General features: G+C 35.6%; 1 protein-coding gene across 2 annotated transcripts in view; it reads left to right on the top strand.

Annotated features, from left to right (window-relative positions):
• Positions 1-610: 610 nt before the first annotated feature.
• Positions 611-20945, top strand: part of LOC120771766 (protein dead ringer) — an 82688-nt gene continuing 62353 nt past the window's right edge. The window contains exon 1 of one of the 2 annotated variants that reach the window (XM_040099950.1): positions 611-1066. In XM_040099950.1, the coding sequence (XP_039955884.1) occupies positions 989-1066 (78 nt within the window). In that variant the 5' untranslated portion in view covers positions 611-988. The remainder of the gene's footprint in view (positions 1067-20945) is intronic. The other variant, XM_040099951.1, reaches the window with a different exon arrangement.

The following is a 20945-nucleotide window of genomic DNA, read 5'->3' as shown; positions in this document are numbered from 1 at the left end:
TGTGTGAAATTTGTACGGAGAAACACAAAAAGGCATAGTAAAAACAAGTAACGGTGCAGTGCTTGCATGCATAAACACGCATAAACAAGCACAGGTGACAGACAAACAAAAACGAGTGCAAATCATGTTATATGAAAAGTGCATCAAATTGTAGAAGACTTGGCAGCGCCAATTAGTAAACTTCAGGCGAGTCTTAAAAAAAGTATTTTGTTAAAAAAAAAAAAAAACAAGTTATAAAGTTAATAATAATTTTACAAAACATCGCGAAAAATATATAATTTAATTTAACAAAGAAATCTCATACCCAGTGCAAATTACAACTACAACAGTAACAATAAAAAAACCAACGAGCGCCAACAACTTTGACAACGGCTGTTTTGTCTGCGTCGGTGGCTGTGATGTCAGCGTTAGCGCAGCTGCATGGTTTTCATAAGTGCTGCGGAGCATTTTTAACGGTACATCGTCAACTTATTTCTCATTTTTCTTGAAAATACACGATCAACACGCGCTGGACCTTAAAATAAGAACGCTGTGCGACAAACAAACATGCATACATGCTTATGTACATACATATATATTAAAGGCTTCGTTGGTGGGATTGTGTAATGTTTTTGTTGTGTAACCCACGCATTTGAGCAAGATTTTTTTTTTTTTACTATTTTTGTGACTTATGCAATTTTACATAGACAAAATTGCCAATATTGAAGATTTCATAAAAACAACAACAAATTGATAAACACCAACAATAGCAGCTTGCAAGTGGTTTCGGGTGCGTGCAAAATCTTATAAAGCTACAAACTTACACACAACTAATTGAACAGCTGCTCAAATAAAGTGATTTAAGCTTGAAGTATTTCTCGCAAAACTGTGCTTATGTGTGAGTGTATATGTGGAAATACGCGTATTTTACTAATTGCGACAAATTTTGTGTAAAACGTGAAGCTTGTGGCAAAATAAGAAGCGAGTGAAAAAATTGTTGCTTTAATAAATGCAATTATATAATATGGATTGTACTGGCCGTCGTTCGAATCAAAGTGAACGTGATCCAGATTTAGGCGAAGATTTGGTAAGTGACGCAACCAAAAACTATGAAAATCCCTTGTTAGGCGGTGTGAACCTGTGTTTGTGTGTAGTAATTTTTATATAAACAAGGAAAAATAATAGCTTCCGCAGCATCGAAGTATTATAGCTTCATTTGTGTATATTTTTTATCATATAAAGAGGTCAGCTTTTATGGCTGCTATATAAGATTGTGATCTGATCTGAGAAATATGTACGTTCGACGATTGCTTATTTGCCTTAAACCCTAATTTATGCCAAATTTTGTGAAGATACCACTTCAAATAAAAAGGTTTTCCATACAAGGATTTGATTTTAATTGGTCAGTTTGTATGTCAGCCATACGCTATAGTAGTCAGATCAGAACAATATGTTCAGGGTTTGTAGTGTTACATTGGAAAATAGTCTGTGACAAATTTCGTGAAGATATCTTGTCAAACAAAAAAGTTTTCCATACAAAAACTTGATTTTGATCGATCAGTTTTTTTGGCGCCTATAGGCTATAGTAGTCTGTAGTTCTGGCATATGAGCAGCTTCTAAGAGTGAGAAGGACGTGTGCAAGGTTTCAGATCGATATCTGTAAAACTGAGGTATAAGTTTCGTATATACAGATGGACAGCGAGCTATTGTAGCTATTACAAGCTTCATAGCAAACTACTTCAGGGTATAAAAATGTTGAAACATTTTCACAATTCTTATATTGTCAGTTGAAACGGAGAAATCTAGAAACCTCGAAGTCTCGAAGTTCCAGTTCTGTGTCAATACTGTAAAATGGGTTTCTACATTCACTGATAGAAAAGAATGGTACCTATAGATATTTAACATCTGATCTAAATTGACACGGACTGGTAGTATTTTATTATAATAACGAACAACCGACAACAAAAGGCGATTTAAATATTAAGTTTAGTTATTTCGAATGGAACGCATCTTGGATGCAGAAAGAATTCAATCTGTTATCAGATGGTGAAGCGGTAAAATAAATGTCTTCGAAAACTTACTTGATGCTCCTATAATTTCACTTGATTAATTTTTAAAATCTAAAAGCAAAGAAATACAGGTAATTCTTAACACAGTTTATAATAAAAATGCTTCAAACCGCCATGTCTGAACGTAGTACAATTCAATACAAATATTATACAAACACACTCATTCGTAAATCTCTTCCATATCATACATAAGGTGCGTTCCAAAGTTAACAGGACTTTTTGAATCTAGCGCCCACTGGTGGCGCCATCTATATATTATGTCGACTGGTGCATTAGAATCTGCTAAATCTTATCGATTGTCCAGTGAGAATTTTATGACATTTCATTGATCGGAAGTGAAGTTATTGCGTTTTAAGTGTCAGTATGTTTGTGTTATCGGTGCGAAAATGAGCTTCGAACAAAGTGCCAACATTAAATTTTGTTGTAAAATTAGTAAAATTTTACTTTTTTTTTTAAATGTGGGCCAATCAAAATCCGTGATCACCGGAAATTTCATCGAAACTGTGCGTGAATTCATCAAAAATCAGCCGATTCCTCATCATAGAAATTCATGGAAATGGCATTGGATATCTCCAAAACATCGATTTATCGTATTTTGACCGAACAATTGGGTTTACGAAAGGTGGCGACCAAAAATTGCTCAGAATCCAACATTAGATCGATGCTTGTGACCGATTATTTGACCAAAAATCTCAATTTAACCATTAACCACTCTCCGTATTCACCTAATATGGCACCGTGCGACTTCTTCCTTTTCGGAAAAATACATTTGCACATGAAAGGAAAGCGTTATGCAGACGTAGAGGCCATTCAAAAGGCTTGCACCGGCATACTGGCGAGCTAAAACACTCGTTCGACATGCCTTTGGACCGTGCAGAAAGCTGTATTGAAGCAGAAGGAGACTATTTTGAATAAAATAAATTGATTTTTGCCGAAAAAAACATTTTTTCTGTTTTTTTTTTTAAGTCCTGTTTATTTTGGAACGCACCTTGTACATATACGGGTGTATTATGATTTTTGATTTTACGGCAGCTCTGACTGGAACACGCTGCGTACATTATTTATTTATTTTATTTTGTTTATATAAAAGCAAAGCTTTATGACCACGTCGAATACAGCAGTTTAATGTTGAAAAAAGTCTTTATAGCAAGCATGCAATGATTTTAATAATCAGCTCACGGGTAATAGATTTGTGTTCAATCATTAATTTGATTAAATGTTAATGCATAAATCAAAATGCTTATGTCATAAAGAGTCAATATAAAGTGTATGTTTGTGTGTTTGTGTATGTGTGTCTGCTTGTTGTTCAACCACTTTTGTTTAATTTTAAGGGGTTTTTGTAAAATCCGACTTTTGATTTATCATTTGATTATTATTTTAGAAAGAAAAATATAAAATATGTATTATACAAAAGAAATTTAGAAAAAGAGATACATTTTTATACAAAAAACAAACTAAAATTTGTCGAAAGATATTTGAATGGCTAAACTAGTCTATTGGTCAAAAATACTACTGGGTGCCGTTGAGGCGTCTCTAAGGTTACTTTGAACATATTTTCCGTGCTGTTTCCAACAAGAGGTGGCTGCGTGGCACACAACACGTGCAACAACCGAATTATTGCGAGAAAAATTTGAAGATTCGATTATTTTAAGAAATTGTGACATTGAATGGCCTCCAAGGAATTGTGATTTAACAACATTGGACTACTTCTTGTGGGATTATTTGAAGTCATTGATCTTTAGCAATAAACCAGACCCTTTTCAAGCTTTAGAAGCCAATATTGAACGTGTTATTCTTCACAAACGACTTGATTTAGTGGAAAGTACTCGAAAATCGGGTTCATAGAATTCGCTCCTGCAAGATACATAAGTCGTGTAGGTAATTTGAATGGTGTTATACTCGCAACTTATTGTTTCGATTGTACTTCAAAACATTAAATAAAAAACATCTCAATTTCCTTAACAATTAGCGTTTTTTTAAAGCAATCATATCTCTCTTATTGGAAAAGCTGTATTTTATACGTTTATCTTGATTGGGTTTTCGGGAAGATTATTTGACAAACTTGAGAATTTTGACTAAACATACGACTTTTATAACTTAGCGGAATCGGCACTTAAAACTTTATACACAACACCATGAATGGTGCTTCCACAATTCCGAACGTTTTCAGCGGATGTTTTCACGCAAACGCCTTAATACGATCAAATAGAACTCCTTACTGACCTTTTGATTTATCGACTGTCCGACCGACTGTCCCTCCGGAACAAATTCATCCTGCACCAAACCACGAATATCGAAAAAACAATAAGAATCACTTTGATTTTTGAGCGAATTTGGCGTGGCTTTTTTGGTTTTGCCTCGTTTTTTTCTCGCCATTCCGATGATTGTTGACTTGTTTGTATGTCACCCAAATAAACCATGACTCTTCGGCTGTTATATTGCTCTCCAAGAATGTCGGATCGGATAGATACTTATTTGCGGTACTCTTTTTGAAAAAAAATTCATCTTTATCTAGACGCGTCGAGCAAGAACGCATTTCATACCGAAAATATTCACCAAAATCACTCGAATGGACTCGCGAAAAATGTGGAGCTCTCTTGCCATCTCTCTAACACTTGCCTGGCGATTTTCAAGCACCATATCCTTCAACTTTTTAATATTTTCAACAGTTGCATAGGTCGAGGGTCTTCCAGAATGAGGCTTGTCTTGATCGATCTGATCTCTCGACCATCTTTGAAGGTTTTGAACCATGCGCAGGCTTGTGTTTTTCATAAAACTGAATCACCGTAAGCCTTTTCTAACATTGGCAAGGATTCAGTACACGAAATTTGGTTATAAATACAATTTCCGGGTGCTTTTTTTCACAATGATGGCCATATGCACTAGGAAACAAGCTGCCACGGTTCATAATAATTCAATTAAAATAAAACTTGACTCACTAACGTTTTATTGAGAAGCATGCAATCAGCTGAAAATAAGCAATAAATAATAATATCAATAAACTATATAACAGGCATTTTTGGCGTCGGTGTGAATTATGACGATAAATAAATTCAATTAACTTTTCTCATTAATTTCGATTTGCTTGCTCGCCCGCCTGCTTGGTGGTGGGGCAAGTGTTGGATTTGAAATGTACTTATGTACACAGTTATATAGTCGCATTTATGTAAATAATTCGGTGTATGTAAATTTGTACACACACATATTTATATTCAATTAAAGCGCGCCAATGACTAAGTGCTGCTCGCTGCGAAGTCATAAAAAAGCGTCCACAGCGGCGCGCAGGTAAATGTGAGAAATCAAAAACTCGTCATATTATTAAGTCAATATCGAAAAATGAAATCACATACACACACGCACGCATACACCTGCAGGTGAGTGAATATATTTGTTAGCATGTAAATAAACCGTTGCTGGAATACAATGCCTTCAGTGTGATGCCGACAACAATGAATTATATTTTTTCAGTTGCTCGAAGAGTTTGTGATATCAACACATCTCACCGCGCTGATGAGGAGCTGCTTTTTGCGCTCATCGCTTTGGAGCCAATAGCTGGTTCGCCGGCGGGGTAAGGGGTAGCGTTGCAGTCTGCGCGGCAGCCAAGTTCACATAGCGTTGCATGCTGTGGGACCTGCTTGGTGTCAATTTGACTGTGCCTTCCTGTCACACGGCCAACAACTGTGCTTCACTTTGTGTGCGTGTGTGTGTGACTGTGTTCCGCACCTTGTTTGCTCTGCGCCGTGCTGTCTGTCCAATTTCCAAGATTTCTTTTAATTTAAAATCACACTTGTTTTTTGATCGCATATGTGAATTAATTGTTTAAATATTTACATTATTTGTTAGTGAGCTAAATGAATATTAAATGGCATACCTTTATAGTAGTATGTCGCTTCATTCGTCACTTCATCACTTCGCGCTTTGAGCGGGTTAACAGCTTTCTTTGTGTGGATTGAAGACATTTTCGTTTGCCATTCACTGTTGTTGTTGTTGTTGTGAGTATGTTGGTTTTTAGAGTTGTTGTTGTAATAATATTAGTTGTCATTGTTGTTGTTGTGGACATTGTTGTTGTTGTATTCATTGTTTTTGTATTATTTGAGTTGCTTGATGTTTCTGCTATTGTTTTCAACTTCTACCAACAACACTAACAATAATGAGCTGTTTCGAAGCCGAACGTTACTCATTGCAAGCCGTTGACCATTGAAGAAGCTGCGAAGCCCAAATTAGTTAACTAGGTGCTGTACTGTTATTATTTCTAACAGCACTGGCTAATCAGGTGGCAACACAATTTCACTCAAATCATAAATCAATGGGTTTTATTTAGAAATTAAAGGTTCTTGTTGTTTTAGCGTTATAATTGGAATTGTCTGTTTTAAGCTTCATGTTAGGACTGAGGAACAGCGTACATGTTGTCACATTTATTTACATTGATTTACAGACAAACAAGAAACAACCGTTAAATGCGGCTGCACCGAAGCTTTAATACCCTTCACAAATAAAAAAGCTGCCATTGAAGAACTTGATTTTGTATGGCAGCTACATATATGCTATAGTGGTCTGATCTGAACAATATGCACGTAGACTGCAGAGTTGCTTTGGAAAATAATCTGTGTCTAATTTCATGAAGATATCTTGTCAAATAAAAAAGTTTTCGATACCAGAACTTGACTTGGATCGGTCAATTTGTATGACAGCTATAAGTTGTAGTGGTCTGATTTGAAAAATATGTTCGGTGATTGTAGTATTGCCTTATACGATAATCTGTGGCAAATTTCGTGAAGATATCTTCTCATATAAAAGAGTTTTTCAAACAAAAACTTGGGTTTATTTGAAAAACTTATATGACCGCTATATCGTATAGTAGTCCGATTTGAACAATTTGTTCGGAGATTGTGTCGTTGTCTACGACAATAGTCCATGACGAATATCGTGAAGATATCTACTCATATAAAAAAGTTTTTCAAATAAGAACTTTATTTTGATTGATCAGTTTGTATGGCAGCTATATGCTATATTAGTCCGATATCGGCGGTTCTGACAAATGAGTAGGTTCTTGGCGAGAAAAGGACGTATGCGTAATTTCAGTTTGTTATCTCAAAAACTGATTGCTAATTCCTCGTGTTTAGTTCAGGGTATAAAAAACAACAAGGAGGCTGTCTCCTTCTTTCTCTATGAAAAAGTTGGCTTAATAACAAGAAATCACCAAATAGACAATTACATTGTTGTTGTTAATTGTTTGTGTACATACTCGTTATTTTGTAGGCAATTTTATTATGTAGATGCCTTCAACTTCCCACGGCATTTTATTTTAAGCTTCTTTTAACTCTTTTTATGCAAATAGAGAGTTTTTGCTTTTTTATTTCGTCAAAATATATTTACCTTGGATTTTTATTGTTAAAAAGTGTTTTATAGAAGCTCAAGTTTGCGTGAATTCCCTATTTTGTTTGATCAATACTGTATTTAATGCTTGTTGAGAAGCTACAAAAAGTGTTTATTTAATAACTTTGATAAAGCAGTTAAGCTTGGGAACCCCGCATTTTGTTTGCTCACTGGGAGAGTGTGAAAATCTTATAAAGAAAGTGTTACAAGTGCATTTAGCAGCTTGTTTAGATTTCCCAGTGATGTATGTATGTATTTAAATACGAAAGGGATACATATGTATGACTTGAGAAAAGCAGGTTGGAATGTTCAAAAAATCAGTTTGATCCGGCAGGGAGCATTAAACAAGTAGATAGGTGAGAATAAACTGTGAATAAGAAAATCAAGTGACAGTCAAGAGACGTCATTCAGAGCACCTCTTGCGACGAAATGAGCCTCATCGCTGAAGATGATTTTTCAATGAAAATCCGGATCATTATCAAGTTCTTGCTCAGCCCAATTCGCGAACAAACGACGATTTTGGTGGTCAAGCGGCTGCAATTCTTGCGTCAAGTTGATCTTGTAAGGATGTAAACCAAGATGCCCAACGCTTGAGATATGGATTTGGGGTTTTCTCAATTGATGCGCTGGCGTCTGGCGTCTGGCGTTTTGTACTGTGCCTATGGATTAAAATTTTTCCACTAGACGCTCAATCGCTGATCTGACAGGACGATTATGGCGACCATAAATTGGACGTAGCGCCCTTAAAGTTGAGGCCACTGACTCTAAATTTCGGTAGTAATTTTAATATAATTTCAACTCGTTGGATCATGTGTCTTTTCATGATGAAATGGCAAACCAAGAAATGTCGAAAGAGCGGGAAAAAATATAGCGTTGTTTGCTATCCCTAACTGTCTACTTTTGTAGCGTTCCTAATGAGAACACCGTTAGATTGTCCTTTTCTTATATTACCATATTTGCCAAAGCATTAGTAGTCAAACACACAGATCTCTGATACCGTGCCACAGAAAATTTTTACCCGTCTCTGAAAGGTGCAAAAATTTCAGGGATATTAACTCGTTTTATAGTTATTTCTTGACCAGATAATATCAATAGCAGACCACAGATATTTGTTCTGAATAAGAAGGTGTGGGGGTTAAATATTTTAAGCTGCAGATGGATTGCATGTTAGAAATACCATCTGATCAAATTTGACCTGGACTGGTAAAAAAGAGTTCACGTGTTTTAATACAAATCTTCATTACCACCTTCAAAATAGACCCCTAAGCCAATACAATCATGCCAACATTTAATCCAAGTTTTTCTACACTTGCTATGAGCCTCGGCTCGGATAGACGTCAGTATTTTTCCTTCAGCGAGTTTTGGCATTTTCAGTTTTGGCTCATTTTGGGACCGTATGTCGATAGAATGTTGGACAGTTTCGAAGGCATATTCATAAACCCGCGTCTTGTCACCAGGAATAATGCGTTTTGATGAATGTGGGGTCCTCAGCTCCGTTGGTAAACAGCTCTTTTGCGACATCTCGATGTCATTTTTGCAAAAGTTTAAGATCCTTTGGTACGAGCCCAGCATTGATTGTCAAATAGAGGAGGTGTTGTCGTAGATCGCATGTGAGAAGTTTTTGTCGATTTCACCACCTTCACTGAATGCCTTGAATCAGTTTTCAACGTTTCCCCAGCCTTGATTCCATTGGAATCACAATAATGTTGATTGTTCACGGTAAAAATCGCCCGATAAACGTCGTTGACAAACAGCTGTTAAAATAACACTAACTGACATATGGAGATCAAACTTCATACGATCATAAAAAGGTTATATCAATCTGTGAAAAAAGCAGTTTAAATGGATCAGTCCATCTCAAATTTGATCAGATGATATCGTACGTTGAAGATTTCCTGCTGATTCCAACAATGTTAGGCACACAAATAACGTATTTACTTATATTGGACCCCTTATAATATTAAACAGTTTTTGTTTTTTTTTTTTGCATAGAAGTTCATTAAGCAAAGCTCAAGACTGCTGAGACTTGTCTCAAAACTTCTTAGACCACCCAAACTGCACATAAATCTATCATTAACTTTATGATAATAAAAACACTTGAAAGTGGAAAGAATAAAATGACTTAATCATCCTTGGATTTCTTAATTAAAAACGCTGCTTTACCCGCTCTGCAGGGCTTATAAAATTAAAATTATCCCCCCAAGTTCAGCGTTAATTCGCCACTTGATTAATACTCTCACTCAATTAACTATAGTTATCAAATATCTATTTATATATTACTTGATGAGAGTACATTTACCCTCATATGATTCGCAAAAATTTTCGCTCAGAATTCTCACATAATTTAATAATCCCGCTGGCAACCCGCATTAACCACGAAACCACCAATTTAATTCAAATCTATATGCCCTTCGGTTAATAAGCGGGACCCTTTACACTTCCATAGAATTGACTGTAAATTGAATGACTTTTAAATTGCGAGAAATCACAGCAAATCAAAGTTTTTGGAAATAAAATCATTCTCATACTAATATACATATGTTGTAATATGGCCGTGCGCCTTTGGCTCGCTGATCGCTTGATCCTATTGTCTTTTCAGGATTAACTTGGGCGCAAACTCGGTGCTAATGAAGTGGCCGCTATAAGTTGATGATGAAAATTTGATGCCACACAGCTATAATTTAGATTTAATCACATGGCGCAGCGAGCGTTGAACGCCGATCAGCGGCTAACGATCAATGTGATCATGGCGATCGTGTCGATCAATGAGAATTGAGAATGCGCGCATTCAAATGGCTGCTAATTTAATTAAGTAAATGATATGTGGTAAAGTGGGCATGCGGCAAGGGAGCAGAAGTCTATGTAATGCAGTGAGAAGTGCTAGGCAGTGGGGGAACTTGCGCTTAGTAGCGGCATTTGACAGCTAACAGAGTGCTTGGCGTTAATGGTTGATGATTTTTGGACTGTGTGATAAGTGGTTGTTGCCCTGTGGCAGCATATTAAGATTTATAAATTTGAAAATATGCAGATTTTAATATTTTAACTCGATAGCGTGGCAGAATTTCGGTTACTGCTAAACATGATATATCTACATATGTATGTGTGGATGTACATATATGTACATATATTTATGTATGCATGTGTGGATGTATGTATATATTTTTGTATGTATGTATGTGTGTAATTATGGCATCTTTGAACGCTCCACTGTCCATTGACTTGTCTTAAAACGGTTTATAGCGCGTTGATCGCTTTGTCATGTGCTGGTTCTTCGTCTCTATGCCCGTTAGACCATTCATTTCTCTAATTTATCACTCATCTGCTTACATATCCACTTTTATTTATATTTCTAGATATTTGCAGTGCGTTCAACGCTTCGTAATAGCCCTGTTTGTAACTAATTTAATTAGCCACATTTTAAATTTATTATTAGCATATTTTTCTGCTGACCCCTAGGGCTTACAATTCGCTGAATAACAATATATATTTGTGTTTTTCTGATTTTTCTATCTATATGCTTCTCTCGCTTCTCTCGTTTCGCCGCACATTTCGCTTCCCATTCACAGATTCTTTTTTCGTCGCTTGCTTGCTGTGCCGCCGTCTCGTCACTTCTATTGCTGTTTTCGCAAAACGGAAATAGCAACACGTGCTGCGTGTCTGGCGGCACATTTGTGCTACCAAGCCAATGCTCAAATGCTTCATTCGTCCTCTTTTCGGCATTATTTGGCCATTGCACAACTACATATCTTTGTAGATGTGTGTGTGCTTTGTTGCGCTTTGTTGGAGTTTAAGTGTTCCCACATTAAATCGGACAAAGTTGTTGAGATTTTATCGTATGAAATTTTGACTTTTGAAAAATCGTTGATGTTTTGTTGTTCGTCGAAGAAACACATTCCCTTCAGTTGTATGGTAACTGTGTGTATAATACCCTTCACAGGTTAATTTTTTATCGGATATACATACAAAATTGGCATATAAAGAACTTTACATTTTGATTAGCCAGTTGTTATGGTAGCTATATCCTATAGTGGTCCTATATCGGCAGATCCGACCAATGAGCAACTTTTTGGGGAAAGACGGAAGTGCAAAATTTCAAATCGATATCTCAAAATTGAGAGCCGTTTCCGTTGTGGCAAAATTAATATACGCTGTTCAGGGATTATCTGCCGATATTATGAAAACTGGACATCAATTTTCTATCATTTAGTAACTTTGAGATAACGCAGGTTTACCAACACTCTACATGTGTTTTCTAATGGGTCAGCCAGAGAACTTAAAAAGTTCTTTTAAGTTCTCTGGGTCAGCATGGTATCATACTCGACCTTGTTAATGAACTCGCGCTAAATTGGCAAGTGCGACCAAGAAAGGAAGGCTTACATAGAAATAAACACAACTTTTTCATTCCCCAATAGAGAAAACTGTAGCAATGACTCTCTGATCGACAGTTCCAACGACGAAATCTACATATTCACCGACGTATCAAAGCGTGAAATCGGAATAGGTGCGGGCTTCTTCTGAAGCAATCCATACACAGAAGGTAGCTTCAAACTAAATGACTACAATTCAGTCTTTCAGAGCGAAATTGTGCGCATAACAGGAGGTGCCAAGTAGGCTTCTGCTGTAATTAGCAACTACATAAACCTTCTGGTGGATAGACAGACGGTAATTTGGGCTAGCCGTAGTGCTAAAACCAAACATCAGACTCTTATTAGGTACCTCAATTAGCATCATCTGGGTAACCGGAATAGAGGGAAATGAAAAGGCAGACGAGTTAGACCGCTGAGGGGCACTTGCATACACGATTCCCATAAGCTGCTCCAGGTCATTCGGCTCCTTCAACGATTGTTTCAAGTAATGCACCAACATAGAGCATACAATACTGTTAATTTGGGATAGCTTTGCTCCTACTTCTAGGCATAAGAGAGCTTACTAACATAGCAGATAGCATAGGTCATCATTGGGAAGCTATCATTAATTTTTTCATTGTCTTATTAAATTCTACAACACCTCTAGAAAGTTGTGAGCTCGGGGTTAGCTAGGCTAAGTGCTCCGTCTTTAAACGCGTTTTTTATACGCTGAACAGAGTATATTAAGTTTGTCACAAGGTTGTAACTCCCAGAAAGAAGCGTCGGAGTCCCTATAAAGTATATATGTATATAAATGATCAGTATGTTGAGCTGAGTCGATTTAACCATGTCTGTCTGTCCGTTCGTCCGTCCGTCTGTCTGTATATATACGAACTAGTCCCTCAGTTTTTAAGATATCCTTTTGAAATTTTGCAAACGTCATTTTCTCTTCAAGAAGCTGCTCATTTGTCGGTACGGCCTATATCGGACCACTATAACATATAGCTGCCATGTAAACTGACCATCGGAATCGAGTTCTTGTATGGAAAACTTTCACATTTGACAATGTATCTTCACCAAATTTGGTATAGATTATTTCCTAAGGCAGCAATGTTATCTGCGAAGAAATTGGTCAGATCGGTTAACTATAGCATATAGCTACCATACAAACTGAACACATAGTTACTAAAAGAAATGCACCTGTGAAGAGTATATTAGTTTCGGTGCAGCCGAAGTTAACGTTTTTTCTTGTTTTTCGATAACAACTATTTGAAAAAAAAATAAATGTCGCGAAATTTTCATTGAAATATAAATTTTTTTTGTAAAAATATCTACCAAAAATCCAACTTTCATTTCTTTGCCTTCGTCCAAGTTCTAAGTTAAGGTTTTAACTAAAACACGTATTTTTTCACTTTCGTTGATATTGTAAGCAGTTATCCTGCCAACGCGTTCGCATCTTTTTTCCGAAGCGTCACCGGAAATGGCGTCGCAAAGGCCGAGTTTGTAATATATTTTTTTTTCAAAAATTTCAAAATTTCTTTGTATAATTGTAACAATAAAAAAATTCTAATAAAGTATTTAATAAAAAATTATAATAAAATATTTAATTTTTTTTTAATGAAATAAGAAAAAAATGCTGTTTTTTACCCGAGGAAACTCATAATATAACCCCTTAAGATTTCACCTACACAAAATGGGGAAAAGTAGAGTTCGCGGAATGCAGAGCGTGCGTGGAGATTATGAGACACTGGATCATTATCTTTACAAAAGCGCAGCCTTCAGAATCAGGTTTTATACCCAATGCACTAAGTTGCTGGATAAGGCTTAATTTGTTTGCCACTCGGAAGCAGAAAGACTTTTTGGAAGCTAACTATCCGACTATTTGTCTCGTTAATTGGTTTCCCTGTGTCTGTCAATATAATTGCTGTTTCAGGTTATTACGTACACTGCCAGTAAACAATTAAAGGTCGGAAAATGAACCAAGGGTATGTCCGTCGAAGTTTAAGTCGGTCTACGTTAACCGAGACGTCACCGAACCTTTCCAAAGCGGTATCTAGTTTCACCTAAAAAACTCCAAAGTGAACAAAATGAAAAAATGAAAAAGAGTTATAAGCCGAAAAACAATATACAAAACTACAATATAGTACAGGGTCCGACAGGTAATCGAAGAATGAATAAAAATACTTTTCCAAACCGAATTTATGGCTTTTTTAATCGGTTCTTCGAGTGCCGGACCCTGTGTATCTAATAATTAGATACCTACCTTACCTTTCTAGAAAGTTTCTACGTCACATGCGGCACAGTGAAAAACAGCCACCACCAGCTGAAAACTCCCTGACAAAAATCGTTAATATAACTCTTCTAAAGCAGTTTAGCCACTAAACAGCTTGCAGCCATCGAAAAATGCATTCTATGGAGGTCGCTTAGGAATGCCGCCACAATAACAAACCGCCATTAATGTTACCGTTATGAACGCAGATAGAAGAGTGTCAAAAATGGCGGCAGCAGCGTTGATAAAAGCCATTATACATTTATGGGTATCTAATACACATACAAACATATACACGCATATGTGTGTATATTAAACTATGTATGTGACAACTCACAAGTTTGGATTAAAAGTAGAGCGACGCTGTGTGGCGAGTGTCAACACTGTTGCCTCGAGCGTTACGCACACAGCGCACCGGAGGGGGGCCTCATGGCTTAAGCTGACCGGTTTCCGCGTTCAAATGCGCCGATGAAGCGAGCGGTATAAGCGGTTTGGTAACTGTTGGTTGCACATAATTTCTATAAACTCGCGAGCATATCAGTATTCATATATATTTACATACATATGTATGTATATGAATGTGTGTAGGGAAACGCACACATTTGAGCATAAAAAATATGTAAATTTTATATTGACTGCACATATTTGCAATTTAGTCGCAAATATACATACATATGTATATAATATGTATGTTCCTAAAAACACGCATACATACATACATACACACATATATGTATATGTATGTTTGTCAGTTTGCTTTTGCTGCGACCTGAAAGCGTTCACCATTGCAGTTTCTGGCGGCTCTTTTCGTTTTTTTTTTAATTTGTTTATTTTTTTTCTTTTGGCAATTGTTTTACTCTTTTTCCGCTCCATTGCCTTGGGGTTAAACTAATCGCAGGCGCTTATACGCGGAGTTATAGCGCGCGGTCTGGCACTTTGCACATTTGCATCGCAACCATTGTTTGATTTTGAAGTAATCGCATATAAATAAGTATCATATATAAGTATATGTATATATGTATGTATGTATGTGTGAATTGTTTTGGCAAATTATAAATATTTTTTATCTTTTTGCAAGCTTATTAGTATCATTATTTTATATCCAAACGAGTTTATGCAAATTTCGTGAATATGAATGCCAGATTTTTAGATTTTTAGATTTTTTGATTTTTTCTTCATGTGTATGTTCCAATTTATATAAACTTAGCATGTGTGATTTTCATAAATGAATATGCAGTTTTGTACAAAGAGCATTATGGATATCTGTGCATATGTATTTAATTAGTCGTTCAGGAAATTTCGCGCTCTGACACCGTCACTAAAAGCAACACTGTGGGGTGCATCCGGAAAGTGCGGATGATGTGAACACTGCAACCATTTTACTTTATTTATTTATATCTACATATCTATGTATATACATATGTACATAGTAAATATGAGCACACATATTTATACATTTATGACCATATTTATTTACATTAAGACAAAAAAGCACCTGGAAATTGTAATAAAATTCCTGGAGTAATATTATTTCAAATTAATGTATTTTGCTAAGTTAGTAGGACTGTCCTTAATTAATATGCCGAATATGAGCGCGATCTGACAGCTAGTTTGTTTACGTTTACAGCAGCTGCTTAAGGGGTAGCCTGCTTTAGAGGCCTAAAAAATCGATTTTTTTGAGGTTTTTTTTGGGAGGGAAAGGAATAATTGATTAAAGCGAAATTTCTGGGGCTTATAGTTATATATTTAAATATCATCTGCAAATTTTTTGGATACGAAACCTTTTATCGGGCAGGATGCAGGTAGCAATTTCTATCTGAAACAAAAAATTCAAAAAGATTCATATTTGTTAATAATTTATCTTCTAGTTAAACTAAGAAAATTCCAAAAATAGTGTAAAATTCTAAGATCATTTAAACAATTTCAAAAAAAATTGTTTTTTTTATTAAAAACAATTACTCTATGTTATTTAAAAAATATTTTCAAATATTTTTCTTAGTTTTTTTAGTTTAAATAGAAGATAACTTAATGCCAAGGGTAATAAACTTTGCCCCAATTCCATACGACATTTAGTTTTTTTCTATCCTGCGCGCCAATTAAGAAAAATCGTAAAAATGCAAAACCAGGGAATCGCGCGTCAAAGTTTTCGCTTCCTGCCAAAGCGCTCATTGTATACCAACTAGACGCTCGGCCACTATTCACCCTCTAGCCTAGATAATATTTCGAATTCCCATCTATAACTTTGGGGACATATTCTCAGATAATTTTTAAAGAGATTTACGCAAAAAACGATTTTTAAAGGTTCTAAAGCAGGCTCATCCCTCAAGTTGGTACACCTGAGCAGTGCGATGCGATTTTTACCATGGATAAAAATATCGAACAAAGAATTTGTCTCAAATTTTGTGTACGAAATTGATGGAAATGTTTTAAAAGGCTTACAGTGATCCAGTTTTATCAAAAATACAAGTCTACGTGTTGTATTAAGCCTGGAAAGACGGTCGAGAGATCGTTGAATACATGCCTCCTTCTGCCATTGGATTCTCTTCAACTGATGAAAATATTAAAAAATTAAAGGATATGATGCTTGAAAATAGTCAGGCAAATGTTAAAGAGATGGCAAGAAAGCTCGACATCTTCGCGAGTCCTTTCGAATGATTTTGGTGGATATTTTGGCTATGAAACGCGTTCTTGCTCGACTCGCTTCGATAAAACTGATTTTTTTTTCGAAAAAAAATACCTCAAACAAACAGGTCTCTTTGTACATGCTGGATCGTGCGAATTCCGATCCCACATTCATGGAGAGAATTATAAAAAAAATTATAAAATTCGGTGAAGGACCTGAAGGCCATCCCAAAAATTGCTTATAAAAAGTGTTTCGAGGACTGGAAAAATCGTTGGCATACTTCTCCAATCTCTTTTCTGAACGTGTCATGTCGTCCCAAAGCTATAAATTAGCTGTGGTGAAGCTGTTATTAAATGTCGCAAAATTTTTTTTAGGGCCCAAGAGAGGCTTCTCTGCATTTGCTTTTCGAAGGCTGAGATAACAAAAACATTTTTTTTTTTTAATTTTTACTAGGTTTCAATACCAATACAATGGACCCGACTAAATTAATTTTATTTATTTTTTTTAATTCTTTTTATTTTTTTTTCTATTTGTTTAATTTATTAAACATTTTTTTTTTAATTTCTTAAACATTTTTTTTTTATTTTTTTTTTTTTTTTTATTTTTATTTTTATTTTATTTTATTTGTTTTTTAATTTTAATTTAATTTTTTTAATGTTAGTTTTAATTTTTTTAATTTTAATTTTTAATTTTAATTTTTTTAATTTTAATTTTTTTTTTATTTTTAATTAAATTTTTATTTTATTTTTAAATTTTATTTTTTAAATTTTTTTAATTTGTTTTTTTTTTAATTTTTATTTATTTCTATTTTATTTTCAATTTAGCTGCGTTGAAGTACTTGTTATTGTTTTTGTTAATAACGGCTGCTTGATTGTAAGCCATAGACCCTTGTAATAAGAACTTTCCTAGAGCTACTTGGATTTGGGTATTGCCCACATTTTCTAATCGCACATGTTATATCCTATATATGTACATAAGTGAACCAAAGAGACACATGCAATAATATGTACACATTTTATTTTGTGTTTTTTTTGTTTTTGTCTTTGAGAACATCAAAAAATTTCCATACAACATTTCAAATGCCATAAAATACTTGAGCATATTATTATTTTTTGTGAAAATTTACGACTAATCCAACGCACATTAAACCAACAATAGCAACAACAACAACAACAAGCAAATATAACCATAAAATAAGTTGAAGAACTCAATCTGTTTTCGATATGCCTCACAACAATGCCGCCAAACAAAGACCGATGTGTCAGGCCCAGTTTGCGATATCTGCTGCTTGTTATACCCTGCACACACACACACGCGCACACACATGTGTTTAAGTGCGTCAGCAGTTGATCCTTGCGGCTAAAAGCGGAAAGACACACATTTAATGCGCTAGTACGGCTATTATTATTGTTGTAAAATGTTGTTGTGTTTCTCGGAAAATCAAATGATCCTTCGCAGTGTAATAATATGCATATACTAACAAATACTATATATAATACATACCTACATTGCATATAAATGCATATCTGAATGTCTGAATATATGTATATGTATGTATGTTTGTATGGATGTAACTGTGTGTTAGTGTCGTCAGCGGTATATAATCTCTATCCTTCGAGCATAATGCGATGATCCTGTTGGCACGTTGCGCCTGCGTGAACAATCAAACTATTTTCATTTGCATGAATAATGAAGAGAAATCGGCATTTGATTGTCCTTTGTCGAAGGCAGGCTGGCGCGCAGGCCGACAGGCGGATAAAGCAAAATGGCGACACTTACCTATGCGCATATTTATTTGTGTTTGTGTGCATTTATGAATAACTAAGTAGATAAAGTAACATTGTTGCAATGCGGTTGATTCTGCAACTGCTTTTATGCAAAGACTTACACGAGACAAGAAGCGGCATAGCGAAAGATCTGGAAGGCATCCAGGAGGCGCTGAATGGACATTGGACAAACAACAACTTTTAGTACCTAAATTAAAGACATCCGCACATATAAATTTGTCTTCCGTCTAAATTTGCCTCTAAATTTGTCGCGCTCAATCTTGTATTAACGCGTTGGCGGTCTGCGCCTGCGCATTGTCTTTGCCGTGCCACTAAAGTGCCGTACCTTCACGAAATCCTTTTCATTACACTGCAGCGTTCATACTTTGCTGCTATTTTCGGTAGTAAGTGATTTTCCGCGCTTATATTGCGAACAATGTTTCAAGGGTTTTATATGGAATTTCCTTTTTCTGGATTTATTATCGCCTTCATTTCGTTGCTCGTACTTTTTTTCTTGCGTATTGTGTTTAATTACACTTCGTAGTATGACAATTATGCATCCACATTTGTAACTCAATGAGTTCATTGGCATGTAGTATGTTGTGAGAATTGATTTTCAAAATTTTATGAGCACTTTCTCGGTTTTCAATATCGCACTTTGTTCGGCAATTTGTCGTTTTTCGTGGAAAAAGCAATTTATGCAGTGATTAAAGACTGATTTATTTTAGTACATAGTTGGATAAGTAATAAAACTTACAAATTTTTATGGGTTACACTACTATGAGCAAAAAATAGTAAGACTTTGTTCATAATTTTTAAACTTTTAATTTATTCTTCAAAATCAGTGATGTTTCCCTCAAAGTAATCCCCTTTGATCATAATACACATATACCAGCCTTCTTTCCAACCCTCGAAACAGTTGTTAAAGTCAATTATCGGAATAGTTTTCAATGCTAGCGATTCATACTTAATGTCTTCAATAGTCAGAAGTCACACGGAGCTAAATAAGGCGATTTCGGCACGATATTGGTTGAAAATTTAGCGTAAAACTCATCAAGAATCAATGCAGTATGCGACGGTGCATTATCGTGGTGCAAAAACCAAAACTTGTCGGCCCATAATTCCGATCTCTTTTTACGAATAGCTTCGCAAAAACGACGCATAAAACCAAAGAGTATCACGATGTTCGGCAGATTGATTGTCTGTTCCCAGGTCATAAGCAAATATCCAAGACTCATCGCCAGTAATAATACGTTTCATCGGGAAGGCAGGCCCAGACGGTAACGCGGAGCTGTTGGAAGCAATCGTGCTTTACCTTTTACAGGCCCAAAAGATCTTTCAAAATGGTTTTCACTGATCCTTTCGATATTCCAACAATACCAGTTAGATCTCTGACTGTTAATCGTCAAACCAATTCCTTTATTTCATTGACGTGTTGATCATCAGTTGATGTTTCTGGCCATCCTGGACGTACATTTTGAAAAGTTTTGGATTGCCTTAATCACGTAACCGATCTCCAGGTCCAGGATGATATCAGAAAAACAAAGTTTTCGGACGATAAGGAAGATTTATCCGCTTAAAATTATCTCAAATCCAAAAACCCAAAAAAATTATTACAACACGGGTCTTGCTGAAAAATCTTTTATTTTTGTGAAAAAATGTATCCCTTTAAATGAGATCAGTCCTTATTCGTCAAATTAATTAAAGACTATGTTGAATATACTAATGAACTGATAAAGGCTGCTCCTGGATTTACCCCATCAGAAATTTGTGAATACTTACATATATTGTAGGTTCGATTTGGCCATATCCGAAGTATATATTGGAAACTAAAAAGTAAGCAAATTTGAAAAATTTGTCCGTCTAGATTGAGCTAGAAGAGAAATATAGACAACTAACCCATGTATAGCTAAACGCGGGATTTTCCAATAAGTGTCAATGATTTCTGTTATTAAAAAAAGGACCCTAATTGTTGACGAAATTCAAATGTTTCAAGTTCATTCAATGTCACAATTTCTCGAAATAATCGAATCTCCAAACTTTTCTCGCAATAATTCGTTTGTTGTACGTGATGTGCGGCACGTAGTCTCGTCTTGTTGGAACCAGCTGCTGTCAAGATCAACTTCTTTTAATGGCAGCCATAAAATGCTGGTTATCATCGATCTGTACCGCTCTCTATTGACAGTAATGATGTCACCATCTTCACTTCGAAAGAAGTACGGACCGATGATTCTACCAGACCAAAAACCACACCAAACTGTCAATTTAGGTGAATGTAATGATTGTTCATGAATAATTTGTGGATTTTCTTCGCAGCTGAATCCACATTTTTGTTTATTTACCGCACCACTCAGATGAAAGTGAGACTCTGCGTAGAAAAAGATATTCTTAAGAAAATCGTCATCGTTTTCAAGTTGTTCCAAAGCAAAGTCAGCAAATTTAAGATATTTACGTTGGTCCAATGGCTTCAGTTTTTGAGTGAGAACAATTTTATATGGACGCAAGCCCGAATCCTTT

Source organism: Bactrocera tryoni, chromosome 3, assembly GCF_016617805.1.
Source record: "Bactrocera tryoni isolate S06 chromosome 3, CSIRO_BtryS06_freeze2, whole genome shotgun sequence".
Classification (NCBI taxonomy): domain Eukaryota; kingdom Metazoa; phylum Arthropoda; class Insecta; order Diptera; family Tephritidae; genus Bactrocera; species Bactrocera tryoni.
The sequence above is the reverse complement of the archived record's forward strand: the minus strand, read 5'-3'. Positions and strand labels throughout refer to the sequence as shown.